This window comes from Mixophyes fleayi, chromosome 2 (assembly GCF_038048845.1).
Source record: "Mixophyes fleayi isolate aMixFle1 chromosome 2, aMixFle1.hap1, whole genome shotgun sequence".
Taxonomy (NCBI): Eukaryota; Metazoa; Chordata; class Amphibia; order Anura; family Limnodynastidae; genus Mixophyes; species Mixophyes fleayi.
The window spans coordinates 320,407,328-320,425,839 of NC_134403.1; the positions used below are offsets into that span (position 1 = coordinate 320,407,328).

General features: G+C 39.2%; 1 protein-coding gene across 5 annotated transcripts in view; it reads right to left on the minus strand.

Moving 5' to 3' along the window:
- Window positions 1-18,512, minus strand: part of CUX1 (cut like homeobox 1) — a 295,304-nt gene that overhangs the window by 250,818 nt on the left and 25,974 nt on the right. For all 5 annotated transcript variants that reach the window (XM_075196738.1, XM_075196737.1, XM_075196734.1 and 2 more), the window contains exon 2: window positions 5,154-5,264. In XM_075196738.1, the coding sequence (XP_075052839.1) occupies window positions 5,154-5,264 (111 nt within the window). The remainder of the gene's footprint in view (window positions 1-5,153; window positions 5,265-18,512) is intronic.

Here is an 18,512-nt window from a genome sequence, read left to right on the forward strand (position 1 = left end):
ATTAGGAACTTAGCAAGAGAGCAACTGAAGAAAATAAATGCTCAAAATCTAGCTTCATCTCACATATTCCACCATTTATAAATTACATACAGTGGACAAATTAATAAGAAGGCAAAAGAGACCGGGGCATGTCACTATTGAAGTACAAATGCTAGCATTTAGAAAAAGCTTTATTTAATGCGGTTAGTGCTGGTTTAAAGAAGCGTTTTGTGATGAAATTGTTTTGTTTTTAACGTTTATAATGGCAGACCGCTCAGCAAAAGTAGGAACATTTACAAGTATTCCTGTAAAACATAAAACACAAAGTGCCATGTGGAGGAGGATTGATTTGCAGAAACAAGCGCGATTTAAAGAGTTAAATAAAATAGATATATATATATATGCCTCATGTATTTTTTTTATATATTTCACTCTGAACTAGACATATTAAAAAGCGCGGTACTAAAAGGTTTACAAAATCTCTTGATTCTGTCGTTGCCAACTAAAACACCTACTATGAATTTAGTAATACGTTGGGCAATCATAAATCATAAAGCTAGACATTTTAAAAGGAAAAAAGTGGATTTATTGTCACATTGTAGACGCAGTGTAAAAGCACAAATCCATTTTTCCATATATTCATCAACTCTCTGGATGTGTTAATGCACAAAGAATCCTGGAGTATAAAAAATATATAAAAAAAAAAATAAAAAAAAAATACACTCCATTATTCTTGTTCTCAATTTTGCCTTTATTCCACCGTCTGAAAACATTATATTACAAGTAAAGCACACAAATACAACAGATTTTTATTTTTAACTCTGTAAGAAAAATGACAGTAAAGCATCAGTATGGCACAAGATGTATATTTTAAAACAAACTCAACAAAATGCACAACTCTTCGCTCAGGGCTCGCTCAGATACCTACTGGGAAGATGGGTAGAGACGCACGACCCAAATGTGCACTTTACACGCTTTTTACTAGTGCATTTTAACATGTTTGCCATGTACTTTTCATGCGTTTTTACTAATACAATCTTTTGTAATGTAATTTTAATGGTTAAGTGCACCGATAAAATTTTAAAACGCAATGGTGGGAACATGAAAAAGAATTTACCCTATTTTTAATGCCATTTTCAGATATTAGTAGGTGAAAAGTGCCCTGACAGCGTATAGATGTGACAGAGCTGTAAAGGTCATGTGACGGGTAAACTGTCCTGTTCCTATCAGATGGTTTGAATGAAGCTCTATGATGACCAAAGCCCTACCCTCAAGGTTGCATTTATTGTGTTCATCTTGCACGTCCCTATTTTATGTAGACCCTGTTTCCCACACTGTTTGGCACTGCGGAGCACATACAAAATCAACAATAATAATAATAATGGGAACAACAACAACTGTATTGGACTCTCCTAGTTTATAGAGTAAAGTACACCTAGAGATATACCACAACTATGTTCTTATAGAGGATCTTAATACTGCATTGGGAGTAAATAACGTTTACTCAGGATTTTCGTATCCATATTGTCCAAAATATAAACCATTACCTAATATTATTAACACTAAACTCCACACTTAATGTAAAAATCTTTCAAACAAAATACACACACTGGGGCAGATTCAATTCTGAGCGAGGTGACCCGATGCGTCTCCGGGACAGTCCTCTGAGACATTTTGCGTTGGGAGTTTACAGTTATTACCCTAATTTTTCCTTGCATCCCATAGAGGTGCACAAATAAAATGAGCGGAGATTTCTTACCGTAATAGCCGGCAATATGCGCATCTGAATATTGAGGCAATGTTCAGCGACACCTAGCTCAGAAATGAATCTGTCCTTCTGAGTCTATCAGACTAGACAAATAAGTACTTTAAAGTGATCAAAAGTGCTTAAACCATACTTGCCAACTGTCCTGGAATGTCCGGGAGACTCCCAAAATTTGGGTCGGTCTCATGGACTCCCGGGAGAGCTGGCAAATCTCCCGCATCGCGCTACTGGCACCCCAAAATGACGCGACTCGCAGTGAATTGCGTCATTTTGGCCCCACCCCCGGTGACAATACGGCATTTCCGTCGAGGGGACGGGGCCAAAATTACGTAGGAACATTTACAAGTATGTAAATACTTGTAAATGTATTCTCCCGGAAGGAGCTATGAGAAAGTAGGCAAGTATGACTTAAAGCAACATAAAAAAGTATAAAAAAAAGCTTCATATTTACAAAACCTGTAACAAATCTAAATACACAGACATGTCCCAAATACGTGGATAGTGCTCTTGACCTACTGCAGGTCTGATCTGCTAAAGCCCACATTTTAAGTGAGCACATAAATAGAGGTTTAAAGAAAAACTGGGGGGAAAAAAACCTTGTTGCAGCATACATTGACAAAAGTTCAATTAATAAATTGCAAAACTGCAAGATAGTACAGTTCACCCTCCGTAAAGTATTTTTGGGGTTTTAAGTCAACTTAAAAACACCAACATTCCAATATGTTTCCTGTCTTCCTTATCACCATTCCTTCTCCTTTATTATGGAAGAAGTAAAACAGTACCATTATTTTCAGCAATTATTTACAAAGACAGCCTGTGTGTCTGATACTAGCGACTGGTCTGCTTCATCTTTTAGTATTTGATTAAATTAAAACATGAATTGTTCACAGGAAATCCACACACTTAACCAACTAGTTTGGCAAATCTATTTATTTACAATATTTGTTTGTCCCAAGACTTCTGAAGTGTGTTGCCCTGATCGTGGTGACATTGGAAGATAAGCCACAGTGTTTTTTGTAAGTCACAGAAAAGTGTGCACAATCACAAAACTTTCTTCTCTAGTTTTGACACTCCATAGAATATATACACTGTACGAAAACCGTAGCAATATTGGATTTCAACTTTATTTTAAAATATAAAATACACAAAAAAAAACACACACTAACAAAAGAAGCAAGACACATACAGGTTTTTGCCATAGAGTCATCATTTTGGTGTTTTATGTGGTTGTCATTTAAGAAAAAAATGTTGTTGTTTTTTTTTTTTTTAAAGATGCCAAGTAACATTAAATAAAGGAATGTTTCAATTCACTTCAATAGAAAACAGTGCACAATTTTTATACTTTTACTGCTTTGCTCCTCTAGGATTTTTTAATCTAGCACAGTACTTTCTTTTAGTCGGTCACAGTTGCTCTCTATAGAAGCATTTGACCAACAGCTAAATCTCTCCGTATAACAGCAGTGGGAACAGCGATTCCTGCAGGCCGTATCATAAAAAATAAATATTTAAAAACTTGGAGATCACACAGGAAGAGCAGTACTCTTATTTTAGCAAGTGGGAGTCACTCCACATAAATACATTAACAAAAATTTGACAAAACACCTTAGATACTGATAATTACAGCACATAAAAATCTACAATGCATGTATCTACAATATAAGACGTAGTCTATAATATTTCCAAACCGTCATGGATATTGGTGGTGAAAACAGGCTGATTAAGTCAACATTGCCTACTAGTGACTCAGCCAATTACCCCTGTCTTCATAGATCTAGCAGATTGTCTGCTCTATCCAACCAAATCAGAATGGATGTTGATAATAGAGAACAATGCTTGGACTGCATATGGTGCAATGTACGAGCAGGACAAACAATTCCGTAACGCTTTACAATTGGAAACAAACACAGTAATAAAACAATACTGGGTAATACCAACAGAGAGAGGTAAGAGGGCCCTGCCACAAGCTTAGTCTATGGGACAATGGGAGTCTGGCTGGATCAATATGCAATATGTAATACTTGCCCTCATGTATCAGATTACAAAGGTAAAAAGTGCTTAGTGGGCTATATGATCTAGTCACACAGCAATGTTGGTCAAAGGGTTGTTGTGTTGAACTGTGTAAAGGGTGGACGATAAGAAGATATAGGATGCAGAGGGGGAATAAGGCACTACAACCTGCTCAGGACCTCCCCTCAACCCTTAATGAACTACAGCAATAAAGAAAGATCCTTTAGGTGTTCCAGAGAGTTTCGGTCAAATCCCAAAACCACCACATAATAAAATGAACCCAAGTGTATGTATTTATGTAGTATCTGAGACTTCATTCCTAACAGCCTTTTTCTCTGTGCAGAAACCCTGAGTCAAATCCATCTTCAGAGTTCATTGTATTCGTCCTTATCTAAAGCTGCCTGGGTACTCAGAGAATGGTATCACAGTTCCTGACATTTTGCATAGTACATACAGATAGATTATATATATATTTTTAGGGGGAGTAAAGGTTGCTCCACGGAATAGTTATCATATTATGCATTGCATTTCCTATCTTCCCTTCTTAAAAGGATGGTACTTTTCACATGCATGAGAAACGATTACTAAGAAATCGCTCAGAGGCAATCCACCAAGAAAAAATTCGGTTTAACAGTGCAAACATGAAACCAGCTGTTGATGCTAAAAACAGTTTGTGCATCCAAGGGCAAAATGCATGTGTGTCTCCAGGGTGATAATCATATTAACCTGTTGGCTGCCAGCTCACTTCTTGCTCTGCTCTTGCCAATCATCTGAATAGGCAAAAACCAGCGCAAAAGTAAATTCAAAGTTTGCGCTTTTGCTGAAAGCAACATAATGATACATGCAAGTTTCTAATAATTACCCTTTACAATTCATAAGGGACAAAAACGTTGACTGTGGCACTACTAGACATTAAGGGTGAGGTAAACGCTGTCTCCCCGGGCAGTGGTACAATACAGGGGCCGACTGTTACCTAGATACAGGCTGACAATTCTGTCACTAGTTTGTATTCCAATTCACAAAGCAGTCAGGACTGTGTCAGGAGAGCAGCATCCACCCACATGAACAGCTTCTGTGGATGTTTGATGCCATTCTGCCAACACAGTTCTTAATCTTTCTGAAGTCCTCCAGGTACATAACTGTGGTAGAATCAGCAAGTCTAGTTGTCAGTACAGAGGAACCAGTGATGGAATTTGACAACTGAAGCCAAAATCAGAACTGCAATAATTCAAAGGTATGACACAATACGATTGAACATTTAAGTGCACATTGTGACAGTCACACATTGTGTAAAAGATCTTTACACAATAACTATACAAGGAAATTGGCGTTCTAGATTTAGCGGTTCTTTACGTTACGTTTGCCTCTCTTATATGTAAAACAAGACATATTCTCAGCTCACCTCAGGGGTGTTTTTCTTGAATTCTCGACTTTGATCAATAAGTTTTTTTCTGGACTGTTCACTTTCATCTTGTCTGTTTGCCAATACTGTTGCTGTTGTATCGAGTTCTCGCTGTCGAAAAACAAACAAAAAAACAAGAACATTAGTATGCAATTTTACATTTTATTTTTTTAAACATTTCTCACAAAAGCTCTGTATAAACATCCAGAACAGAGACAAAGCAGAGGAGACAAGACACACAATCAACCACAGAAAATTCTCCAATATAGTGAAGGAGAAACATACAGGGCACTGGGAGACACAGCCACCGTCCATCATCAACATTCAATTATATAGTGCCAACAAATTCCATAGCACTTTATAATTGGGAACAAGCAGCAGAGCCGTAACTTAGAATTCTAGCGCCTGGGGCGAGAAAGACAAATGCTGCCCCCCCAGCCCTCAATTTTAACCAAATGAACCTAAAATATTCCTAAATTGCGCTCCCCCCCCCCCCCTTCAGCGTTGCGCCTAGGGCAGTCGCCCCTATCGCACAGCCCTAGTTACGGCCCGGACAAGCAGTAATGAAACAATACTGGGTAATACAAACAGACAGAGGTAATAAGGCCCTGCTCGCAAGCTTACAATCTATGGGCCTTCACATGCCATTGGTATTTTTCATGACCAATGCGATAAGTCAGTCTAAACATAGAGGAAGACAATACACACAGGCTCCTCACCACAGTGGGTGACACACAGAAATAGGGGAAAGTCGGTCATCTAATATTCCCTACCCCTGCTCAATCATCTGCTTTGGTAAATCAGCCATGTACACTGTTCCTAGAGGTCAATGATTTGTATGCGACGATCAGTCTCCCCACTGTTCACCAGTCACAACATGCAATGGGGTGTGTACGGAATAAAAGGGTAAAGTGTCCCCCTTTGGCTATATGTAATGTATGCCTCGATCCAATAGCAAAGGCAATAGCACCTCTACTTTACAGACTACAAGCCACGACTATTCGTGTGACACTACGGAGTCAGGTATTATTATTATGGTTTATTTATATAGCACCAATGCTCATATATTCCGCAGCGCTTTACAGGGAATATGTAGTTATTCACATCAGTCCATGTCCCATTGGTGCCTTCAATATAAAATCGATAAACACACACGGCTCCATTTTGCCAGAAGCCAAATAATCTACCAGTATGCTTTTGGAGTGTGAAAGCAAATGGAAACCCAGGAGGAAACCCACACAAACATGGAGAGAACATGCAAACTCCTCACAGATAGGGCCCTGGTCAGAACTAAACTCGTAACCCCAGAGCTGTGAGGCAGCAAATGCTAACCACTGAATATAATACAGCGCCACCATATTACATAGCAATGTATAAAGAAAATGTAATCATTCATATCCCTTCCTATTCCATTGGTATTTACATCTCCTTACACTTGGCCTGGGTTTCACTCCCCTGTTCCTCCTCTCCGAGTACTTGCAGACTGAGGCAGACCTGCACGGAGAGGTATATGTGCCTGTCAGTAGGCATAGAACTTGTCTGTAGGCTGGTGCAAATACACGCTAGGTATGTCGGTTGCCAGCACTAGCTACACGCTTCTGACTGTGGATTCACCTCTGTAGCCAATAGGTGCTTTATGCATTGATCATGCCTATATATTATAGGATCTCGTGGGCACATTTTGGAATTTTTGTTCCTTCTTGTGTATGAATAAAAGGAAGATTATACCTGCAGTGGTATAGAGTTGTTTTTTGTTTTGTTTTTTATTCAAAATAAAACTTAAATAGCAAGTGCGTTTTTCACTATAAAACAAATGTTTTCTTATTTTCTTGTGCTTATTACCTGGTTGGGTGTGTGCGCACCTGGTGTAAATCTGGCGCATGAGTGAACGATGCAGAGCTGGATGCACCGTGAGATACGGGTGAAAATACACTATTTTTGTATGCTTTTTTTTGTTTTATAGCTTACTTTTTTTGGACGCATATGCATCTAACGCAGCCCCATTGTGTTTAGATCAATGTGATCAATGTGGCACAATGTGCTAAAATGTTCTGTAATCCACAGCACCTAATCAGATGTTAGCGTTCATTTTTTAACGTGAGAGTGAAAAACATATAAGCTGAATAGTTGCTATAAATACCAGCACAATGCACCTTGTTATTCCAGAAGCCCCACAGAGTAACACAGACAAAGGAGGTATATAAGACCCAAGCCAATTTCTCTTTTTTTTTTCCTAAACATTTACATGCCATCATAAAAACAATCTGTGTTACACACCCCGAAGTCTTCTTGACAAGAAAAATTATTGACAGTTTTGAGAAAGTCTAAAACTGGCTACAACTGTGACGATTACAAGGTCATCTAGTAAAAAGATCCTTGGAAACAGGAGGCGTGATTTATAGGACAAGAGGAGTTCCCCAGTGTGTCAATCCTTAGGCCCGATCAATCAAGGTTACTGTATAAAAGAAATCATAATGATCAGGGAAATAATTTACACTCTCTAGAAAAGACAAAAGAGCCTATAGTGCTTGAGTGATAAATGATTATGTTCTAGATTAGCTCGCTTCAACAACCACTAACAGGTCATATTTTCTCTCGGAGACACTGAGCCAGTAATTGTTTCTCTTGTATGTACACAGGGAAAGAGGTCTAAAGCAGAATAAAATCAAGCCTCCATTGTTTAAAAACTTACTACCGAGTACTATTATTAAATGACCTTGAAAGGCAGCATGTGATGGTGTAACTGCTACATTTCTAAATAAGATTAATATTAAAAGCTAATAACGTATGTGCAAGGAAGAGACGTCTATTACAGACCTAATGAGGGAAAAGCATGTATAAAGACAAAACCTCTCCCTTCACCTTGCCGTTATATTTTATTCTCTACAAAGTTATAATAGCCTATCCCAAATAATCAAAATAGATGGTTATAAACAGTGCCGTAACTAGCCATTTTAGTGCCCTGGGCGAGACAGGGAACCGGCGCCCCCCATCTAAGTGGGAGTGTCAATTGTCGGGTGGGTGTGGTCAACCTACTGTGGGGGCGTGGCTAGCACTTTACAAGTTCTAGACCGCACTGAAACCACCTCCTCTCCATTATTCTTGGTCTGGCTTTGTAAGGATCTTTATGTAATAAGCCTCCATAGAATCAAAGTACTTTAAATGCAGCTATCACATGCTAGCTGTATAAAAAAATTAATTGGTTATTGAAATAAAACTCACTGAAACAAATTAAAACATAAATGTAATGGTACCATCTGTATCACACTGCCCCTTCATCCCACTGTGCTCTCCATAACAGTTTCTCCTTTATCACACCGTGCCATGGAGCCATCTCTATCATTGTGCCCCCTTGTCACCATCACACTAAATATAATATATATAACACAAAACAAATGGGAGGGGACGCCAAATAGTATAATACTGTATATAAAAATACAGAAAGGTGTACCAAAAGTCAGAATCTTAACCACTAAATAGGTATAGACACTCAGGTAATAATAGTGGATCAACAGGAAGAAGGAAATGAGGAACCACTCTAGAACACCAGCGCCGTGCCAATATAATATGCGTACCAGATAAAAGATCTTTAAAGCTTATCTGTAGGTATAACCGGTATCTTCACCAATCAAGTTGAGCCTTATTACCCCATGGGAATAGCAGATGCTTCATACAATGTTGAAAGGTTCCAGAACTGGCACTTCATATATACTCAGTAGTATTCAGGATAATGGAGAGGAAGAAACTCACAGTGTAATGCTGTATAGCAATACATTTATTACATAAATAATGTGGATGTGCACTTACATAAAAAATATATATATATATATATATACACACACATGTACACACACACATACAATATAAAGAGCCTCCTAGTGTCCGCCGTACCTTACAGAGAGCATTCCTGTGACCGCCATACCTTACAGAGAGCATTCCTGTGACCGCCATACTATACAGAGAGCATTCCTGTGACCGCCATACTATACAGAGAGCATTCCTGTGACCGCCATACTATACAGAGAGGATTCCTATGATCACCATACTATACAGAGAGCATTCCTATGACCACCATACTATACAGAGAGCATTCCTGTGACCGCCATACTATACAGAGAGCATTCCTATGATCGCCATACAATACAGAGAGCATTTCTGTGACCACCATACTATACAGAGAGCATTCCTGTGACCACCATACTATACAGAGAGCATTCCTGTGACCGCCATACTATACAGAGAGGATTCCTATGATCACCATACAATACAGAGAGCATTCCTGTGACCACCATACTATACAGAGAGGATTCCTATGATCACCATACTATACAGAGAGCATTCCTGTGACCACCATACTATACAGAGAGCATTCTTGTGACTGCAATACAGATAAATACCTCACCTGAAATTAATAGACCCCACCATTAAATTAAAAAGCCCCATCAATAAATTAAATTGACCCACCAGCACCCCACAAATAAACTAGTACCCATTAAATAATTAGCCCCGCCTAAACGTCACCATTAAATTAATAGCCTACCTCCCACCCATGTACTAAGACACCCAACCTCCCTACCCTCATATCACACATTATATTAATACATACCCCCCTTCCCTCACACATTAGGGCAGCATACCCCCCCATTCCTCATAAAGCATAGCAGCATCCCCCCCCCCCTCCATAATAGCAAGATGCAGCACACATTCCTCCCCTCCCTAATAGCAGCACACATTCCCCCCCTCCCTAATAGCAGCACACATTCCCCCCTCCCTAATAGCAGCATACATCCCCTCCCCCCCTCCATAATTGCAGCTTACATTCCCCCCCTGCCTCCCTCCATAATTTCAGCTTACATTCCCCCCCCCTTGCCTCCATCCATAATTGCAGCTTACATTCCCCCCTCTCCTTGCCACCATCCATAATTGCAGCTTACATTCCCCCCCTCTTGCCTCCATCCATAATTGCAGCTTACATCCCCCCCCTTGCCTCCATCCATAATTGCAGCTTACATTCCCCCCTCCCCTTGCCACCATCCATAATTGCAGCTTACATTCCCCCCCTCTTGCCTCCATCCATAATTGCAGCTTACATTCCCCCCCCCCCTTGCCTCCATCCATAATTGCAGCTTACATTCCCCCCTCCCCTTGCCACCATCCATAATTGCAGCTTACATTCCCCCCCTCTTGCCTCCATCCATAATTGCAGCTTACATCCCTCCCCCCCCTTGCCTCCATCCATAATTGCAGCTTACATTCCCCCCTCCCCTTGCCACCATCCATAATTGCAGCTTACATTCCCCCCCTCTTGCCTCCATCCATAATTGCAGCTTACATCCCCCCCCTCCCCTCCATAATTGCAGCTTACATCTCCTCCATAATTGCAGCTTACATCCCCTCCATAATTGCAGCTTACATCCCCTCCATAATTGCAGCTTACATCCCCCTTCCCCTGCTTTGAAACTTACCTCCTGTCCAGCCGTCGCTGCCTGGCTCCTCTCTGCTTCTCTGCTCCTCTGCTGCCTAGCAACGTCATGACATCAGACGCTGAGGCAGAGGGCAGAGTTCAGAAGGGGGTGGAGCCGGGTGCCGGCCGCCATCTTGGATGCGCCGGGCGGCCGGCAGTCTGAATCTGAGGTCTGTTTAATTTTTTTTTTTTCTTTTCACTCCTCACACAGAAGTCGGTGCGGGCGGCCACTGCGCCCCCTAGGGACTGCGCCCGGGGCGGCGGCACCGCCCGCACCGGCCTCGTTACGGCTCTGGTTATAAATAGATGATGATAATGATGATATTATAATACACTGAAGTGTTGAGTGCCCTTAACATTTTTTTATTTTTTTTGGGTGATGGGAGGGGGTATATTTAGAGGTTCCTATAGAGGAACATCAATGCTAAATGCTGTACTACTTTTTCTTCTTCTACAAAACATGTAATAACACCCACTTAACAAGGAGTTACCAACACCGTGATGAGTGCCCAAGTTATTTTCTTAAATGTTTTGATTTGTTACTAAAATTAATCAGATGCATGCTTACAAAGCTACTGAAGTTGCTATTTAAGGTGAAAAAATATGTCTATGTGGGAATGTCGCTTTAAAAAGGCTATTAAAAATTGTTTGACATGAGTTTGGAGGTCAAAGCAAGCATCCCCAATTCATTTAACCATAATAAACGCAAAAAATAACAGTTGCATTCCAAAAAAATGCAAAGCAAAATGGAACACGAACAATGCTATTAAAAAGTGGGCACTAGAAACAGTGGATTCTAGCATCACACCTGCTCACATCTTCTTTAATAGAGTTAAAGACACTAGTAAAATGCATGTAACAAGCATATCAGTAATGGGTATGTGCTTATAAGTTCTTATACACATGTGTCTCCAGGACCGTGTTCAGTGCGATATTGTATTGAATTGTCTGTACGACTCAGAGGAAGTCTGTGATGAATGTGGTGCTGTTAGGCTAAGTTTATAGCAAGCTACCCACATTCACAGTGGACAGAAAACAGATCAAGTATTGAAAGCACTCTTATTTGTCCTATATATTGTATCAAGGTATGAAAAGCACACAAAAAAAGTGCACAGCTAAGAACAAGCCCTGATCCTATTCAGCTCCTCTCACATACTACTGCGCACATAGACCCACATAGACAAGAACACTACATGAGCCTAAATCAAGGATACTAGTGTGTTTTCAGTCCGTCACATGACTGCGATCAAACCGCATTTTCACCGTTGATATCTAAATATATATTAACAATTTCTGTTCAAACAATCCTGAGAGTCTGGCTTTTTTTGTTACAATAAGCCATAATAAAATATCAATTTGCAATGAAATAATGCATAGGAAAGGGAAGCAAATCATCAGAACTGTACCACCCGGTAAGAAATAAGACAATAGCTGATTTCAGTCACTGTGAAGGAGCACTCTGCTGTGTCATTGTGTTTCGGGCAATGACTTTTCCCTCTGAACTGTGATATGTTTTCTTTCATTACACTTCTCGGCTCCTTCATCTACTTTGTTGTGGGAGGATTAGAAGACACAGACCTGAAGGCAGACTATTGACAACAGTTGACTATTTGCTTCCTGTCTAAACGGACATCCTGTTAAGCTCCAATTACTGCCAACTCGGCAGAGATCACCAGGATTTCTTCTACACACTAAAGATTATTTGATATACTGTGACGATAAAAACTGTGGCTAACAGGTAGGCTTATTATTTGCAAACAGGTAAAAATGAATACATTCTTGAACCCTTACAAGTCATCAGAAATTTACAATGGGTTTTAATAAACACTCAACATTTTATCTGTAATGCAATTTACTCGGCAATATTCAATAAGATATGGAATGAAGCAACAGGGCAGCATGTTAATATTAAACAAAGGCTACACGTGGCCCTTATAGGAACTCTTGTACATGATTTTTTGAGGGAGAGTGAGATTGAGTATACAAAACACAGAAGGTAAATGTTTACTTTGTTCCAAATGATAAAAATCAGGTAAAATTGTATACTTATCACAAGCTCCATCACAGAAAACCATTAGGATAAAACTAATAGGCGGCAAGTATAATAGACGTGTACATAGCAATCCAGGCGTGCATTATCTGGATCACATAGCATGGTTTGCCCCATTACATATCACACTTCTAAAATTAAAAAGCAGTCCTTTTGTACAACCCACTATTTTTATGTACTTGCTCCCCACCACCCCTGTGCAGCCTATTGGGGGACCTGAAGCTACATAACAAGTGTGAGTGAGAGAAGGGGGGGGGTGTGGGAGAGGGGAGTGGTTTGTCCAATAGATCGTCCCTTTATGGTTTGATAAACAGACCAAACGGCTTCAAAAGACTATATAATTTCTCCTAAAGTATGTACAATACAAATATACTGGCTTTCACAATTTCTATACACTCTGCACTGTGCTTCATTCTTTTGAAAACACCAAAAGAAGAATTACTGAGCTAATGTTTAATAGCTGCGTAACTCATTAAATGTAAGTGTAGTGTTTCATATACTGTCAAAGCGTTTGATATCCGCAGGAATTTTCATTTTATAGCCTATGAACATTAAATCTAGATGGTGTCATAAAAAGCTATTCAATACTACATAAATCACTATCAGAAATCTGAAAGCAAATTGGAGTTTAAAAAGCTTTATCATATTTTATTATAAAATATCTGTATCACAATAGAGGCAGGAGTTGTAACCAAGTACAGTATTGAGTAAATGAACAGACGCCAACAGCAATAGGACGGTGGGGTTTGAGGAGACTTGATACAATACCATCCAGACACATTTCGCAGATAAACAAGTGCACTTAAGCATATTACATATGGTACTGTCTAAATGGACCTTTAAGTACCACTAGTCATGATAAGTTTACTAAATTTATTCTGTGTAGTTGGTCAATATTGAAAAATAGGGACATTTCCACTGCCAAAATCTTTCAAATCTGGGACCCTCGATATTGTGAACAATTGGCATCTCTATTTTAACATAACAAAGGACAGTGCATTAAATACACTCTGTGAAAACCACACTGCGAGTTTTGGACTTGTGCCAATAAAACACAAGGACACATGTGGTCCATCGCCCTTTTCAGACTCCACAGGCAACCAACAGTCCCAGCCACCAGGGGGAGGCTACTCTGGGTTAACACTTTCATCTTCACACCTATTACAAGCAGGATACAGCCCCAATCCACCTTCCCCCCCCATTAGTTCCATAATATAGGGGCATATAACCTGTGCCTTTGGACTGTAGGTGGGTATATCAGTGACTAGTAACTGTGCTTCTGTCACATGTGTATGCTGTGCTTGTAAGGAATTCATCTACCTGATGTCTTTATCTACCTGTCGGTATTCTTATCTAGTGAATAACGTGCAATTTGTTTGCAACTATCTGCCTGGGCGGTTTTCAAAGAACCCTCCATGGAGTACGGTCATCACACTCTATTTATAAGAGTTTGTTTTAGGCTTCTATAACTGTTTATTAAAATATGGACCTAGATTAACATATAACACCCTGACAACATGGGACTCCAGAGACACAGCCAGGAAATTATTTAATGGTTCCTGCCCTTAGTAGCACAGATGCACAGTATTCAATAGAACACCTATCAGGATATCATTCTACACCCAGGTAAGGCCCAGTGATGTCATCAACGGGGTCCTTCCTGCAGAACTATTAGCTGTTGGTTCTGACACAACCCAGGTTAGCCATCAGAGAAAAGGAGCATAGAATCTGTTCGTTTTAGGCTTAACTGGAGCTGATTAATTCCCCATGGGAGATGCACTGAGTGGGAAAAAAAAAAAAAAAAAGAATTCTTCCAAGATAATCCTCTTAAAAACACATTTCACCTGGATGCCCGAACAAATAAAACATTATGATTATAATAGTGAGTGTTTTGTTGATTTTTCTACAGATCTGCAATTGATTTGTAGTCCAGCACAAGACTTATAGCAGCCAAGTATGAGCAGAGTGTATGTGTAAACCAGTTTAAAAGCAAGAGCCCAGAACGACACATTTCAATCGTTTGTATGAAAGCTGTTGAGCATTAATAGAAGTACGTTGCATCACAATGCATTGTACTAAATCTGTAAGTGTTAATAAAGATTACACACAGGTTAATTAAAGGATTAACAGCATACCGAACTGCCGGGCTACATAAGAGTAAGGAAAGATAGCAAACCACACCAATAGGTTGAGGCAGTGTACATTGACTTCTACCATCTCACTGGTGAACCACTCAATTATCACATAACACATTCACCGCCTAGTTTGAATATCATTTTCACAATAGACAAAAAGAAAAAAAAATATTGCTGGAAAAAATTTAGGCATAATATGGTTCTGTTGAAATAATATACTATAATATAGATTGTAAGGATATTGAAAGAAATGCATATAATGTCAAAATTACCTGGCTACTAAACAGTGTTATATAAACTAAACTATGAAAGGAGCTGTCAGGTGTCCAGGCTGTTTCACACAGGCACTTTACACCACTGAGATTTCAACAGGCGCCACATAGAAATGGCACATGGATTCTTAAATCGTACCAGCTGCCTACATACAATGGAAGTGCCATGTTGTGGCCTAGGAACTAGAGCCATCACTGCAGGATGCTCTGCCATGTCTCTAGGTCCCTGATGAATTGATAGTCTACGTTATTACGAATACGGTCTCATCCAACAAACTGACTTTCATCATTGTGTATAGCAGACCGGTATATATAAATCTGCATGTTCCATTCACACAGCATTGGGGAACTAGCAATCAAAAATACGTTTTGACAAAATTCTTGTTGGCTAGTTCGAGTACAAAGAAATCAGTACAACCATGCATTAGTAATATCATGCAACATTTTGGGTCAATGCTTACACAAACCTTTCAGGCTGGACCACAGGTACTAACAATGATCAAAAAACACTTTCCTGCATTCCTTTTATGCTACTCGTGCAATCTAGAGTAAACTGAAGTATTACAGCAAAATAATAACACACTTGAAAGAGATAAATATTTAGGGTGGAAAAAGCCTTGAAACGCCCCCCAAAAAAATGTCTGTCCACGTGGTTGTCTGCTACAGAGATGCAACCTTTAACAGATTGTCAGGGAACATAGAGGTCACGAATTGTTTTAGACACTCTATTTTAAATCAGTTTTACGAGAATTATGCACATATCATTTGGGGCTGCAATTGCTACAAAATTATGTAATTGCTCTTAAACAAATTAAAAGAACACACATCTTGCATGGGCAGATCAATCCGCTTGCCTAAAATATTGAGCAACTTGATCTCTCTCCAATTTAGCAACACCAATGTGATGAAACCGTCCTAACCAGCTCATGTCAAAAACTGCCAGAACCTACTGGGCCACTTAGTGAGGTCAGACAATGTCTACCCACTACGTCTGATCACAGTCATTGGTCGACCACATTTTCTACCAGTTCCATTTGACATCTAAGTACCATCCCACTGGAATTGGAAGTAGCTTTAGGTCCAAACACATACGGATTTATGGTCAGTTTGGCTTGAAAACTACCAAACTGGTTGCTTAAATCCTAGCGTTTACATTCAATTTGCACACCACTTTTATACCGATCCATTACGGTGCCTTCTTATCATAACTGGCATTTTGTAATGTAAATATGAAACAATCTACACGAGATCCAATTCATACCTCCCTTCCATCACAGGGACACTCCATAGAAAGTTAAGTTTCATTTCTATATCTTCTACTTAGCTCAATTTCTATTGAATGTTATTTATAAACTTTTCTCAGTTAACTGCTTGCTGTAGTAAATCTGCCGTGCTCGTTTAAAGGCGTCTCAGTTAAAACAAAAGCTTGACAGAAATTAAAAATACAGGGAAGGATTTTCTTTTGACGCTGGAAAGGCTCCAGTAAAAACTGGTTTGTACATGGGAACATGGTGTCAGTACGTCTGACTTGTGGTTTTTGACAACATTCATCTACACTTGGCCTGATACAGTGCAATTAGTGCTTGTCAGTTGAATCATGTGTTTTTAAGATCATTCAAGCATTATTTAATTATAGTAAGCAGAACGGAAAGCAAGCGAGAGCTCCTGCAACTTAATATTCCACTTCCTTTTTAGACAGAACAGGACTATAGGCTCTATTTACTAAAATCCGTTGATAAGGCTGATTTTCTATCACCGCAATAAAATCACTTATCGCAAAAAATCAATAAAATATTCCCAATGATAAAATGCTTTATAAAGCATTTTTTCAATTATTTTCCTGTGTTATCACCATCCTGAGATGGCAGCAGCAGCCGTAGGATTGCGTCAGCGCTTGTACTCAATCCTTATTACATATACTTCAGTGCACTTTGCATGGGGAAGCTATTGCTGTCGATACGCGTCGAATCTAACTGTAGGCGGGTGGCTATTAAGGCCAAAAACACCCGTTTTCACCGGAGATGGGGCTAAAATAAATAGACCCCTTTGTAATAATTTCTTATTACAATACAGTTGCAACGCCTGTGATAAAACACAGCTAACTTTCATTGTAGCATTGAGCTGCTACTCATCTAAATAAAGAAAATCTCTGCAGAATAATTACAGAAATATAATGTGAAAATAAACTGTACTTGTGAAAAGCTGCACAAGATAGAGTAGAGACGGACAAGTGTAATCTGGATATAAGGCTATGAATCAATAAAAATCTGCTTATCCAGAACATCCCACACTTGTTTATTAAAAAGTGTACACATTATATGTTATACCTATAAAGAGGCTGGTAATTAATTATAAGATACATTGGACTGTTCGGTAAAGATACAATTAAGAAAAGAAAAAAAAAAAAAAGCTATTGGCTTAAACCTTTCTGCAGGCTGCTACAGTACATATAAAAACAGTTTTACACGGCCTTGCTAGGAATACTCTTCATAAAAGTGACAAAGACGCTAGTAAAAGCACAAGCAGAATTCCTGGGAGGGAAACAAGGACACATATCAAAGTGGAACTTTTCAATCATGTTGGAACTGGAAAAATCTGATTCTTTCATGTAAAGCTGCTTCATTTATGTAAAAAATAATTTGAAGAGGGCCCAGTATTTACACACACACTGACTGACTGTATTATGAGTATATAGTATGTTAAATGAACATTGTGTGCCCCGTACCATAAATTTATTATATATATATATATATATATAAAAAGAAAGAAACAATACCAAAACAATGGCGCTGTAGCAAATTATCAATATAAATAAACAAAAATGTCCAAGTGTGAATCTCTCATAAAACACTTCCCGTGTGCAGGCAGCAGCCAGTCCTCCTTGAGCCAATCGGTGTAAACGGAATGATCTAGAAACAGAGTGTAGAGAGGAGGCGCACAATAGTGTAATATTGTTACAGTACAAGTAACTTTTAGACCAAATTGGTCTGAAATAGTCCCCTACTACCAATAGAATAGATCTATGGTCTTAATGTGATATATAGTACATAAACACCAACCACTCGTGTAGTGAATGTGCGTACCAGATAAATGATCTTTAAAGCTCATCAAATGAGGGGAACATCCTGGATGTAGCTGATCATATATCCTTCAGGATTTCCAACGAGCCAGTAGATGTCTCAAAGATAATGAAAACCACAGGTGTAATGGCACAAAAATACAATTTATTGAAAACACAGCATCTACTTACATATCAAGTAGCTGGAAATCAGCTTGGCTGTGTACACATAGCGATAGGCAATAAAAGTCCAATAATAAAATCCAAGTGTACAAATAAGTTCTCAACGCGTTTCGTCTGTCAATTGTCAGACTTCATCAGGAGAAATCAGAATAGCTATGCCCAGAAGATATATCCATTTATATAGTGGATCGCGCCAT